We start from the raw sequence: 14718 nt of genomic DNA on the forward strand, positions 1-14718 counted from the left end.
TAATAATTATTTTTTAAAAATATATTTTATTTAAAAATAATATATATTTTTATTTTTTAAAATTTATTTTTATATTAGTATATTAAAATAATTTAAAAATATCAAATAAAAAATTAATTTAAAATAAAAAAATTTAAAACTTAAAAAAACTCCAGTTCAAAATCGAGACCAAACACCCCCTTTTATTCTCCTTGTTTATCTATATTTTTTTCATTTTAAATAAAAATTTTATAGTTATTTCTAGATGAATAAATAGAAAAAATTAATATTTATCTTTCATTAGAATTACCTGTTCTCTTTAATTTATAATGACTAATTATCATTAGATGTAATCAGTTCTTACATAGCCAAACTAAATTGTGTAATTTTAGAATGTTTAATTTATAATGACTAATTATCATTAGATATAATCAGTTCTTACATAGCCAAATTGTGGAATTTTAGAATGTTTTTTATTGTTCACATTTGTCTTAAAATCATCTTACATTACTGATGTAGATGATTAACTTTTTAAATAATAACTAAACACATAATTGCTTTTTAATTATTTATTTATTTATAAATACATTGAAATAATATATTTTATTTTTATTTTTTACTTATCTAAAAATCTAAAAAAACTATATCTCCTAGCACCTAGATAAGAATATATCAAGATATATATTATTAATATGCATGCCGATCTATGTCATTTATATAAATTAATTTAATTAAATCATATAATAAATATTTTTAAACAGATTCATTTTTTTTTATCTTGTAAAGATCAATTTAATGTTGATATAAAAAATTAAAATTTATTTTTGATATCAACAAATTAAAATAATTTTAAAATATAAAAAAATTATTTTGAATATTATTAAAAGACATTACATATATTACTAGTGAATAATGTTCAAAATTCATATAATTAAAACTCAATTTTAATTACAGGTAAGAAGTTAAATGAAGACATTCAATAAATTTATGGTTAAGCGTGAGAATATCATGTTTAATCAATCACAAGCATTTCTGGGCTTCCTTACCTTCTTCTCCTTCGGGATCAGGCGCCAACCTTTTGTTTGTAATGAATTTAAGCAGCTCAAACCTTCATAGCACTGTCAATATATCAATCAATCAACATTGAGAAGAAATGGGATTGACAAGAAAACAGCTTACTATAGTTCTTCTCTGTCTCTGCTTTACAGTTTTTCTGCAACTGACCTCTGTTTCTTCTTCTACTTTCCCTCAGGTGCATAACAATATCACTTCACTCCTTCACTTTCCATCAAATAAAGACCCTTCTTTTTATTTTCTTCAAGTAAATCAGTTATTGATTCCTATGTTTTCGTTTCTTCAGGGTCAAAAGGAAACTGCATCTTCAAGGTAATAAATATATCACTATTTCACTTAGATTGTTAGATGTCCAAAAACTAGCAGCTTTTTTGCTTCACATTCACTTCATTTGCTGAATTCTTGAATTGGGTTTCTTTAATTTTGCAAGATTTGAGATTTTAAGATCAAAATATAGTGCCTTGAATTTTCCACCTCTATACTTGGCTTCCTTTTTGTTTCAGTATCTGTTGTAGAATTGCTGATCTTTTTTTTTTATTAAACAATTCCATTTAGTTATAGCTAACATTTGTGAAGTTGATAATCAGAAGTTTTGAGCATGAGAAAGAAGTGCATTGTTCGAGAGAAAGGAGCAGGGCAGCATGGAAAATAATCGACGAGGTATTGGAGAATTACCATTTTAATTTGAATTGCTTCATTTAGTGCTTTGATAGAGGAGTGAGTTTAGTCCATTAGTATTTGATGTTTGATGCAGTATTTGATGCCCTTTGTGGAGAAAGAACGATATAAGATCTCGAGTAGGTGCAGGCTTCATCCAGAGAATGACTTATACAGAGATCAAGAACAGCATAAGATGCATGTAGATATAAATGAATGGCGATGTGGATACTGTAAGAAGACATTTTATGAAGAGAAGTACCTTGATAAGCATTTTGATAACAGACATTACGATCTGTTGAATGTGGTAGGTGTTAATGGATAATTTTATCTTTATTGATTTGGATCTCATAACATGTTTGTAATTTTTTTGAAAACAGAATTTTGGTGGTCTATCCAAATTAAGCTTGGTTTCCTATTAGATGTCATGTTAAATGGAGCTGCATAGTTAAGATGTCCTAAATGTGTTTTTTAGTTAAGGAAAATAAAGTTTTTAGTAACGACATGCTCAACATTGCTAACTCATCTTGGAATGTTTCTCTGATGAGGATTGTATGTGGAAAGTGTCTTAGGAAAAATGCCAGTTGACTGGGTATGTGTTTTTGCTTTTTTTGTTGGACAATTCTCTGGATTACATGTCGAAAAGCTCATAGCCTAATACATTGTCACACCTAAAGTTGAGGAGTATCACATGTTTGACTATGAATTCGCCCAGTAAATTTAGGCTCATGAAAATTGTGGGAAGTTCAATCCTTCACACCCTTAGTATGAAGAAGGAACTTGTATAAAATATATTCTAAATCTAGATTGAGCTAGCTTATTCTGAGTATGACACCCTGCTAAATCTGTTGTCAATAATTTGATGTTTTTCCACTTAACTTATGGAAAGCCATGAATCACAATTGTTCTGATCTCTTGGCTTGCTTAAACTCCTTTGTCATTGTTTCTATATAAGCTTATTTTTTCAGTGCTTTTGCCCAAGTTTGTATTGTTTCTTTAAGTTTTATGGCTTTAGTTTTACATCGCTATTCTTCTTATTACATGGAGAAATATGCATCTATTGGATATTGCCAGCCACCGTGTCACAATATATTTAAGGAATTGAAACACTGAACACTTGTGCTGAACCCAGAGTCATAGCAAGTGCTTGGCAGATGTATGTGGTGCATTGCATTGTGATCTTGTGCTGGATTCTGCGCCACACAAGACCAAGTGCAATCCTGCTGCCACAGGACGGAATAAACATCTGTGTGAGGTGGCCTCTCAACTATACTTGTGTTTTATCTATTTAATTGGTCTTTATCTCACCAATATGATAATTGTGTCCAGAGTCTCGCTGATAGTTGTTTCCCAGTCAATGAGGGTCCTTCAGCTCTCCGTCTCAATGGTAATATTTCACTTTCTGTGTAATTGTGACGTTACCACATGTTCAGTAGCTTGGTGGCGTTATGATATTTCTAGCTGACATTTTTTCAATTGGCAGAGTTCTTCTTGCGCCAATTTTGCGATGCCCACACTTGCTCTGGAGGTCGGAAGCCATTTTCTAAAGGGGGGAAGGTAAATTTCATGCCCTTTCTGTGCTTGCCTTTAGCTGTTGTACTTTGCTGAGTCTATCTGAGGTAGCGTAAAAGCCTAGTCTTGTTGATTCAAGCGATGCAAAGCAATTGAGAGGTGGGGTTGAGATCCTATAATTGAAACTTGAACCTACAAAAAAGCAGACAAGTTGAGGAAATGGAAATCAATTTTTTCTGCATTCCTGGGCCCTTTTTAGCTTGCATTTTATCTTTTCCTTTTTTCACCGTTTCCTCTTAGGTTAAAAATCTAGTAATAGAAACCTCTGTTCAAATGATTCAAGTCACTTTCATTCAATGCAACCGGAGCCAGTTTATTGGTTTATCTTGAAATAGAAGATTTTATAGTGACACCCACCTGTATTTATTGCCATGTCACATTACGATTGTTGCATTATTGAGTACGTTACGAACTTAAAGTTCACTTTTTATTAAGGTTTGTTGATTACATTGTACATTATATCTCTGTTGTTTTGCATGTGCAGAAAGAGACAAGCACACTATATGTTATAATTTCTGTTCTGGTTTTGATGCTTCTGGCACTTTTCTACATCTTCATGTATTTGTACCAGAGGTATTTGCAATCTATATTCTAATCTTCACTCATTTATTTCTTCTACCATATATATTGCTTTACTGTGCTTATTTATGCTGTAGGGGAATAAAAAGGGGCTCCCAAGGGCTGAAGCACATCTCAAAAAGTGGACAGAAGAAAAGGTCATGAGAACTGGGGCATGCCTTTTTTTTTTTTTAATGTAATCATGGTTACAGTGCTTTAGTTTATACATAGTTGTTCTGCACTACAGGTTGAAAGTGATATTGATGCACCCACTCTAAATTTTAGTGTAGAGAAGAAATAGATAGTGCAACAATAGTATGGTACATTTGCCATCATTTTCCTTCAATAAAACTGCTCTATAAATTGTTCTTTTTACAGGATATTTTACAGCACATCAATGTCCACTAGTTTGCTTCTGTTATGCATTTATATCCATGACTTTGTTGGTGATTCCTGCTTTAGGAATGGTAAAATACATCCATATGACCTTGTTGGTGGTTCTTGCTTTAGAAACGATGATAAGCAAGGCTGCATCTTTCATTTCTGTTGCCTTCTCTATTCTCATATTTGATTAGGTGATTTAACAGCTGCACCAACCATAGCTCATGGGATTCCACTCTTTATCACCAGCATCTTCATTAGAACTAGTCGACATTAGTGCCTTCTTCAGGAACATTCACTGCCTTCATTAATAGCATGTTTTCTTAGACCCACACCTTAACATCATTTTTTGTCATACCAGGAATATCAACCTCATCTTGTATTCCTTTCTGTCCATCATCTGTTGCATTGCCCTTGTAGTTGGAAACCTATCCACAACCCTTTAAGAAAATCATGGTTAGTCATTCTGGTCTGGCATTTTGCATGTCTTCTTAAGATCAAGGGAAGTGATTCTTAAGTGCATGGGTTTCTTACCTGGAGGTCAACTCCGGCTTCTCTCTTCATCTGAGAGTGCTAATATATTGGGTAAACTCAGCAAGCCATCAAGATTGACCTTTTTCTCCGCAACAGCCTTTACACTCACAAAATGAGCAACCATTTCTGAACCGGGTAGAAACTTGGGAGTAGGAAAGTTTAGTATTCTCTTGGATGACTGCTGGAGTATAAATATTGAAAGTGTGATGCCATTCTATGAAAGAAAATTTGGTTGTGTTGAAGCAATGGTACACGGACCATTAGAGTATGAATATCTAAACCTTTTATTCTATAGGTAATGAGTATAGTATAAATATAGTAATAACTCTTGATCCGAGAGCATTCATTACCATCCATAAATGGAAGTACCTAAGAAGCAAAAATCATTATTGGTCATTTGAGTTTCTTTTCTCTATCTATACATGTTTGCTGTTGGATTTATTGAATTTGTGTTTTGGGTTGAATTATTCACACAAATTATTAGTGTTCCTAATTATCTACGTCAGGAAACTAGAATGAAAACATTTTCACAACCACAAGATATAGAGATGTGGGATATTGTAAAAAATAGGTTTATTGAAGCAACTGTAATAGATGATGCAACGAAGAAAAGACATAATCTTGATACTAAAGCTAAAGATGCCTTGTTTAATGCTCTTCATGGTAGTGAATGAATTTCTTAGGATATGTGCGTGTTAAACGGCAAGAGATGCATTGAGGTCGTTGGATGTCACTAATGAAGGGAGAAATCTATTCAAAAAGTGAAAATTAATAGTAGAAAAAATTAAACAGATATTTTGTACCTCATGCCCTCTATTTTTGCTGCCTTGGAATTTATATAAAAATGTTAAGAGAGTAACATAAAATTAAATTTTAGAATCTCATTTTATAATTAAAGCTATTGAGTTGAGATAGTTCTTCTTTATGATATTAGAGTAGGTTTCTCTATGATATTAGAGTATAAAGCTATTGAGTTGAGATAGTTCTTCTCTATGATATTAGAGGAGGTTAGGATCCACCAATCTCCTCTTGTTTGCTTAAATAGCAATCTCCTCTTGTTTGCTTAAATAGCTTTCTTTATGTCGAGGGAATGGTAACCTTGATTGTTCCTTCTTCATCAACCACTTTTGATAGTAATACAAACCAACATCTGTGATTAGTCCCTATTGAATGATTTCAATTATCTTCCTTGGTTTAGCTGTGTTATTAACAGTTGGAAGAAGATCTAAAACTGACTTTAGTGACAAAAGCAATCCTGCTCTTGATGCTAACTCAACCCAATATAAATCTTTGTTTTCAAATGATCAAATGATTCAATCATGACTGCTCAACATCATGGAACCATATATTGCAGAAATCTTCAGCTACTCAGAATCTGTTGTAAATCTATAAAAGGCAGTAAAGGAGATGTATAGGAATCAGAACAATGTTGCACATGTATTTCATTTAAGAAAGATATTTCATGTTTGCCACAAGAAGCTAAATCTTTTGTTCAATATCTTGGAAGCATGAAAAGCTTGTGGAATAAACTAGCAGTATCCAGACCTCACACTGCTAATCATACAACATTATTGAAATAAGCTGAATAAGGCAAGATTTTCCATCTTTTGGCCAATCTATCTCTATTATACGAAGATCTTCAAAGTCATATATACTTACGAATCCAAAACTTCCATCGTTTGCAAGTATGTGTGCAACCATTTAACGAGAGGAAACTAGAAGAAGGGCTATGAATGTAAACACCAAACCTGACATATCTGAACCTAGAGGATATTTGTCAAACTCTAGATATTCTAAAGACAAACAAACTAAGGGAAGACAATCTAACTTGAAGTGCAACTACTGAAATAATTTCAGCCACTTCACTGACCATTGTTGGGCTTTACATTTATACCTGAAACCAAAATTTGCAAGAGATTCCAAGGCATACTAGAAGAGGTATCAGTCATCCGAATATAAGGCTAATGTGATGACCAATACAACAATAGATGGATTGTCCACTTTTACGTCTAGTGTTGTAACTCTCATCAATGAGTTTGCAGCATATCTTCAAGCAAAACAGACTAAAAAAGAAATTGAAAACTTCTTTGCACTGCTTGGAAAGTTTGCAGGATTTCTTACTACTAATAAAAGTGTTCTAACTGAAGAAATTTAAGGTATTTTGAATGCCTTCACATAAACTCTCACAATAGATAAAGTGAATAATTATCGAGTCATAGATTCTGATGCCACTGATCACATATTCAAGGATCAAAATCTTGTATTTGACTTTAAAATTTTATCCTCATCATCTCATATTTCAGTTGTCAATAGTGACATAACACCTGTTTTTGGATAAGGGAAAGTGAAATTACTTTCTTAAACAATTGCATCTCTAGTCTTATATGTTTCTTCATTTCTTTTTAAGCTATTGTCAATCAAGAAAATAACTATATTGATGACTTAAACAAACCTTTGTCTTTTTAGGGGACTTCACGTCAATGCTAATCTAAATTTTGAACAAAAACTATAACATCAATGTTTGGCTCATCCTTCAAACCTATTTTGTCTAAATTATTTCTTTGTTTGAATGGTAATTCAATAATTTATGATGTGTGTCATCTATCAAATTCTATTTATCTACCATTGTTTTTATTTTACTTCTTGTTCTGATAAATCATTTGATATGGTACATTATGATGTTTGGGGCTAATTTTATGTTCTTTGATAACTACAAATATTTCGTTATATTTATTGGCGATTACTCATAATTTACTTGGCTATATCTTTTAAAATCAAAAAAATAAAGTCACAACTATTTTTTAAAATTTTTGTAATTTAGTCAAAACTTAATTTATATCCACAATAAAAATTTTAAGATTAGATAATTGCATCGAATATATATTACACATCATGACATAATATTTAAGCATATATTGTATTATTCATCAAACTAGTTGTGTGGGAACTTCACAATAAAAATAGCATAAATAAAATACAAGATCACTAATGTTCTAAATGGATGTTCTTAAAATATTTTGGTCATAAAAAGTAGTCACAACTACTTACCTTATAAATCAGGCTTCTTGTAAAACTCCAGATTTTAATTCTCCTGGTGAGTTGTTGACAAGAAAACCACCAAAATTAATGCATCTCAGGGTTTTTAGGTTTTCAGCCACGTACACATTCAGCCTTCATAATGGGATAAGCTAGACCATCGAGCTGTCAAATGTATTTTCTTGGGTTACTCACCTACACAAAAGGGATGCAAATGCTACTACCCTAATTCACAAAAGCTGCTGGTAACAAGAGACATATACTTTGATGAGAGCACTGCATATTACCCTCATTCTAGCATAATTAATAGACAGGGGGGGTCCACATTCAATTTGTTCCCATTGCCACTTCCATTAGATGATAAAAATCCATCAGACTTGTCATCTAACGCCACAGACATGGGACACTTTGCTGATTTTGATCCTATATCATCTGAAACTGATGATACAATTATGACAGCTACCTCTATTAGTGAATTTGAAGCTTCCATAGACGCCATTCAACCCGTAATCGACAACAACCATCCAGGCTTCATGATTTTGTGATCTATATTGTAAGACATCTAGTAAACAATGCTCTAACTTATTATAGACTTTTGTCACCACACATTTCTTTTCTCAACACTATCCCTAAGAGGTTAGATCCTCAAAATTTTCGTGAAGCAAATCTACAAGAGGAATGGCAGAAGGTAATGTAGTAGGAACTTCAAGCCTTAAATGAAAGTAACACTTGGATTGTTGTACCACTTCCAAAAGGAAAAAAAGGTTGTGGGTTGCTGATGGATATACAGGACTGAATTCAGGTCAGATGACATCATTGAGAGACATAAAGCACAACTGGTTACACAAGGGTTCACTTAAACATATGGTGTATACTATAAGAAGACTTTTGCACTTGTTGTGAAAATGAATACTATCAGAATTCTGCTTTCAATTGTTGTAAATCATGGTTGGACATTGTCTTAAATGGATGTAAAGTACGCCTCCTTATGTGGTGATCTCAGAAAGGAAATATATATAAAGATACCACCTGGACATCCCAACGATTGTGATCCAAATTTGGTTTGCAAATTATACAAATCCATTTATGGATTGAAATAATCTCTCTGTGCTTGGTATGCTAAGTTGAGTGTAGTACTTGAAGAAAATGGGTTCCCTCTTCATCAAAAATTTGCTATTAAAGAACATGGTGCCCTCAAATACGTCCTTGCTATATAAACGGTTACTTCACCCAAGGGGCTGTTTTTAAACCAACTGAAATACATCTTTGATCTGCTACAAGAAGTAGATATGCTTGATTGCAAGCTTGTCAGGATTCATTTGGACAATAAATTGCAGATGACAATGGATGATGAACTCCCTAAACAACCACAACTTTATCAAATGATGGTAGGAAAGCTTATTTATTTTATAATTATGCGACCCGATATAAGCCATGCAGTCATCCTTATGAGCTAATTCATGCATTCACATACTATAAATCATATGTTGATTGTTAAAAGGATTCCTTGATACCTTAAATTGTCTATTGGATGTGGTTTACTTATGAAAAATAATGGTCACACCCAGGTACTTGGATATATTGATGCAGACTGGACAAGAAACACTCTTGATTGCAAATCAACCACTGGATATTATATATTTGTTGGGGGAAATTTGGTTTCATGAAAAAGTTAAAAACAATTGGTAATTGCTCTCCAGCATTACTTGAGGATTTGTGTTTTTTACCTCCTCAGCCTATGTCTCTTTACTGTGGTAATTAAATTGTCATGCACATTGTGTCCAATCTAATATTTTATGACAGAAATAAGCATATTAAAGTTGATTGCCATTATGTTTGAGAACAAGTTCAATATTAGATAATAGAAACTCATAACACTCGGAGTCAGGATTAATTTGCAAATATATTTACCAAGTCTCTGGCTTCAACAAGATTCCATCAGTTACTTTCCAAGCTTGGATCACTCAATCTTCTTGATCCGGTTCTTGATCTAGCTTAAGGTTGGCAGTTGCAGATCACTTGGATAATTAGCAGATGTTGGTAGATTGCTTGGCATAATTAGCAAATGCGGAAACAATAGATTTAATACGTTCTTCCTAAGTTTAAGAGATTTGAATATGTAATTACGTGTCATTTGGCTTGATTCTAGACCAAGACCATAATGCAATTTGCTATATATATGTACAACTACGAGTAACAATGCATGAAAGATTGACAACAGCTTTTGTTTCTGTGTCTATGTCTCTGTCTTTGTACATGATCAACCCAATAATTTAATATAATAAGTGAGATCCCAAGATATCCAATGTATAATTTTATATTACTCTCTAATAAATAATTGCAAAATGAAGCCCGGTTTTCCAATTTTCTGGCTACAGATTCTACAAGAGTCAATTATTATCGTGAAGATCACGATTAATAGCTGAATTCTTCATTCCTTCCTGATCTACCTACTAAATTTCTCGAAAGTTGAAAAGCTGGGTTTTTTTTTTTTTTTGGTGATTGTTCCTTTTCTTTCTGCTTGGAAAAACTTAATGTGGACTGAAATCCACAGCGCAGGCTATATAATATGTAGGAAAGGTTATCTGTTTGAAACTAATGTCGTAGGAAGCTTTTTCATTCATTTAATATTCTGTAATGTTTCTTCTAGCACTTGGAAATAAGGTGATTTTGCTAGTAATGTTTCTCCTAGCACTTTAAGAAATACATATTCTGTAATTCTGTATATAGATATTAATCACAGTAATATTTGCTCAGGCCTGATGTTTAGTGAATAGAACAACAAATATCCATGACAACCTTGTAAGACATGGTCTGCGAGTAATACAGCTAAGAAGCCAACGAATAAAAGCGTGTGATCCCCCAAAATATTGCAAGACATGGTATGTGTGTAATATACTTGCACTTTCTCTCAACCTTCCCAAGAACTACGTAAGAGTTTAATTTTATGGTTTATGCTCTTCATTTCTCAATCTTTTATGTTCTTCATGTGATCGACGTTTCATTTTTCATATATATATATATATAAACTTTGTAGTCATAGAATGTTTGTCATTAACAATTTGTGAGCCGATTTATTTAAAATAGTTAAATGAACCAAAAATGATTTATTTAATGCTTTTCAGGAGGCAGTCAACACACGAAGGATTCATTAAATAATACAAGAAATTCAGAGCATGGCGCTCAAAAGAATCTTGCGGGAAAAAAAAAAGAGCGAAAAAAAAAAAGGGAAAGTCCAAAGTTAATGGTATCGATGTGTCTTTGCAAAATTCTAAACAGAAATTATTGATGTCCTATTGAACCTGTCAAGCAAAGCGTGGGACAGAGTGGAAAAGGGCTTCTGACCTACACGACTGAGGATGTTCAATGGGAAATTGTGTTATATCTCAAAAGTATCTTGTGGGTGTCACACAAACAAAATAAAATCATTCATGTTTCTAAACCTAAATTGATAGCATGTAAACAACATTTGCAATTGTTTGACCTGCTGCTGTGAAATCTGTTGTCATATTTGAACTTCACAGTTTCAGTGAGAAAAAGGAAATCTTTGATCAAGTTTGAGTCCCCTTCCTGCTCATTTCTCACAGTGGAGCACCAGTTATGAAACCAGCAAGGATGATCAACTAAAGCCACCATCATTTTCTTCTAGGTGGATCCCGGCTGAGGCCATGCTTCCTTAGAGTCTTGATGTAATTTCTCATCAGCGTAAACTTATTGCTGCCAAGATGGTAGAAATAATCCCATGTGTATATTCCAGTTTTATGCAAATCATCGAAAATCATCCTGAATCATTCACCCAAATCACACCATCACCATATTTTACATTATGAGCACGTTTGTATGAGAAGTTTGCGTCAGCATAAAGCAAAATAAAGATACGAACACAAAGCTTAAGCCTTGAATACCTTACCCCATAGTTTCCTACAGGTTCAGCAGACATGATGCCAACATGGCGTCGCCCAACTATCACCTGGTTAATGAATATCAAGCATTCAGGCAACTTAACATTTATGGATGAAAACGTATACAGTGTAGGAAGACAAATTGTTCATTCGGGAACATATGGTCTAGTGTACAATTGAGATTCCAAAACTCCATCGAAGCTTGCTAAATTTTAACTTTACTATCCACGCCAAAGCAGAAAACATATTTTTGTTTCTCCAGTTTAACACGAGCAGGATTCAAAAAGATGGAATGGAATGGGATAAAAAGCAGAATAAATGAGGTCATATATTGCCCAAACATTTAGCTTTTGAAGCACAAAACTTCAATGAAATCGAGCTCTTCTACTGTATCATTTAATAAATTGTTCTAATCACCAGCCACTCAAATGACCATAAAAAGCAACTCACAAAAAATGATCAATAATGTTGATTGTGGAACATACATGATAGGATTTCTTTTTTTGTATGCATGCATGTAAACCTGGGTGGAGCATCAATTTTATAATGAGGCAAAGATTAAATTTTTTTACCTTCTCACCCCCAACTGACCTAACTTTTCCATCAACAGCTGGACTATGTATTCTCAAGAACTCAGCTGACAGATTAAACTTGCTACCATTAGCATATTCCACCTCTACCTGGAGATTCAAAGAGAACATAAGCACAACTGAGCTATATGGCAGACAAAATATAAGACATGATATGGTCACAAAAAACCTTGAAAAAGATAACAGAAACATGATACTGAATATCATTACCAGCATTTCAACAAATATTAAAGGATATTCAGTTAGTATTGAATTTAAATATCCTCCTTCATATCAATATTTGATATTATGAAACATTTAACAAAGAAAGGAAACGAATAATGTGCCCTGTTTTCAAGAGACACTTGCACTACCTGAGGATCTTTTTAGAAATCACCCACATACATAGCATGTCAGGCAATGTGTATTCCCTCTATGCTACATTGTCTGCCATCCAGAATAAGTACCAAGAGAAAATCTTGAAATGCACAGGTGACCAACGTGAACAAAGAAGACTTCACAAAACAAATCACCTAGGTAAGGATCAAACTTTAGTTTCAGCCATGTTGTGGCTACGGCAACCAAATCAGACAATGGTGTTGAAGTTGTTCTTCAAACATCAGCAAACATGTAATTAAGTTAATAATAATGTCAGTTCAGTGCATATTAAGTTAATTATTCCTCGTCAATTAGAAAAACCGATTGACCACAAGATGCCCTCATAAAGCTCCCTTTCTTAACATCGAATGGTCGATTCGAATACCCTTTTTCCATACTTTTCCCTAGATTTTCATAAGCAAGCTCATCAGCTTAAACTATCATACAAACACCATATTGACTCCATAAAACACATCTTGTTAGGTTTTTTCTTGCTTGCAGCATTCAAAATTTCTCTCTTCCCACGGTATTAAACAAACCCATCACAAATTTACCAAACACTTAAAAGATACTAAAAAAACATAATGAACCCAGTTTCTATAAACTACTCAATCTTATATCAACCTCGAGAAAATAACAGATGAATTTACCAAATCACATAAAAAAGTTGCAAAGGGAAAAGAAAAGGAATGTTTTTTTCTTACATTTTTGGGTGCTTGGAGAGTGAATCTCGTAAGGCGTGGAACATCCAGGCTTGTATGGACTCTCCTGATTGCTTTCTGTATTGCTAACATTTCTTCTCTTCTTCTTCTTCTTCGCTGCTCAAAAGGATCTCCAGTAGCTCTCTTTCTGCTTATAACTGAATTGGGCCCAGACCATGAAAAGCTATTTATTCGGCCCACTGGGTTTTTGCTAGTTCTTGTGGGTAACGGGTCCAAGGTAAATTTGTTTTAGCCATATGCAAATGTAAAATTTTAAATGAAATGATGTGGTAATTTCACAATTTTTAATTTATTTTTCTAACAGCACTTTAAATATGTTTTTTTTTTTTGTGTGTGTTTGATTTGTTTGAGGATAGGAATCATCTCGGACAAGGAACGCTTTCTTGGTAGTTAGCATATTAAAATTAAAGCATGATTTTATATGTTTTTTCCATTTTATTTTTCTTTATTTTTTAAAGTCAAATGGACAAACAAGGTTTATTTTTTAATATTATTCTCAGTGGAATTTATCAACCCAATTGATGAATTTCGACTTGATTCTCTCCTGTGAATCTTATGGAATCTAAATGTCAACTTTTTGCAAGACTTATTTATCTCTAATTAAATCCCAATTGCTCTTAATTAAAATATAGGTTGTGGTTTGTCCTAATCTTGGCATTTTCTAGTTTTTTTTTTAATTTTAAAAAACAAATAAAAACAAATGCATACCGTGTATGGATTAATTTATTTATATACGGAGAAGGAAGACTATAGATTCTAATTATTATTATTATTATTATTATTCTCTAATAAATTACAAAATTAAGGTAATTCTCCTATTTTCTCTACATATTGCTCATCACCCTCATCCCAAATGGACCTAAATTGACATTGAATTACGCGATTAAGATGTTGATTTCAGTAAACATGATTACCTAAAATTAATATTAAATCATAAGCTCTCCTGAGAATCTCCTTTGACACCCTGTAGCTTAATCCCTTAGTTAATTTAGTTGGATCACAGAATTAACTAAGCAACTTGCCTTTGAAATTATAAATTAACAACGCAACATGGCTAATTAACTTGTTCTCACGTTATAAAAATAACCTTATTATTATAAATAATGCCCATAGTCATTATCATCAACAACTGCTGATATATAATAATTAAGTTGTTAAAGACCGCAACAACTTCCTCCTATGATGTATATAATAATTAATTAGTTGCTCATAATGACTACAATTATCTTCCTAATTTTCATGCTGTTAGGCGATGGTGATCATGGCGGGTGACGATAATGAGAGGTAGAGTGATGACGGATGCCACGTGCCCTGCACACATCTCATCAACAAGAAATCAATATTTCACAGCTGCTA

The 14718-nt window shown here is 32.9% G+C and overlaps 2 protein-coding genes across 8 annotated transcripts; one reads left to right on the forward strand and one right to left on the reverse strand.

The window, feature by feature from the left end:
- The first annotated feature begins 967 nt into the window (after window positions 1–967).
- Window positions 968–11289, forward strand: LOC105140180 (uncharacterized). 6 transcript variants are annotated; one of them, XM_011046910.1, is made up of 10 exons: window positions 968–1231; window positions 1340–1365; window positions 1641–1713; window positions 1808–2017; window positions 2843–2965; window positions 3040–3097; window positions 3194–3267; window positions 3767–3855; window positions 3939–4011; window positions 10917–11289. In XM_011046910.1, exons 1-9 carry the CDS (start codon window positions 1133–1135, stop codon window positions 4003–4005), a joined length of 819 nt encoding a protein of 272 aa, XP_011045212.1. In that variant the 5' UTR covers window positions 968–1132; the 3' UTR covers window positions 4006–4011; window positions 10917–11289. The 6 variants fall into 6 exon arrangements, with proteins under 6 accessions (XP_011045212.1, XP_011045213.1, XP_011045211.1 ...); XM_011046911.1 differs by lacking the exon at window positions 10917–11289 and adding an exon at window positions 9680–9993; XM_011046909.1 differs by lacking the exon at window positions 10917–11289 and adding an exon at window positions 9693–9993.
- LOC105140179 (Myb domain protein) lies at window positions 11150–13481 on the reverse strand. 2 transcript variants are annotated; one of them, XM_011046906.1, is made up of 4 exons: window positions 13345–13481; window positions 12266–12373; window positions 11702–11761; window positions 11150–11574 (listed from the first exon to the last, which is right to left on the reverse strand). In XM_011046906.1, exons 1-4 carry the CDS (start codon window positions 13432–13434, stop codon window positions 11560–11562), a joined length of 273 nt encoding a protein of 90 aa, XP_011045208.1. In that variant the 5' UTR covers window positions 13435–13481; the 3' UTR covers window positions 11150–11559. The 2 variants fall into 2 exon arrangements, with proteins under 2 accessions (XP_011045208.1, XP_011045206.1); XM_011046904.1 differs by having other exon boundaries at window positions 11697–11761.
- Window positions 13482–14718: the final 1237 nt, after the last annotated feature.

The sequence above is a fragment of the Populus euphratica genome, unplaced genomic scaffold (genome assembly GCF_000495115.2).
Source record: "Populus euphratica unplaced genomic scaffold, PopEup_1.0 scaffold256.1, whole genome shotgun sequence".
NCBI classification, from domain to species: Eukaryota; Viridiplantae; Streptophyta; class Magnoliopsida; order Malpighiales; family Salicaceae; genus Populus; species Populus euphratica.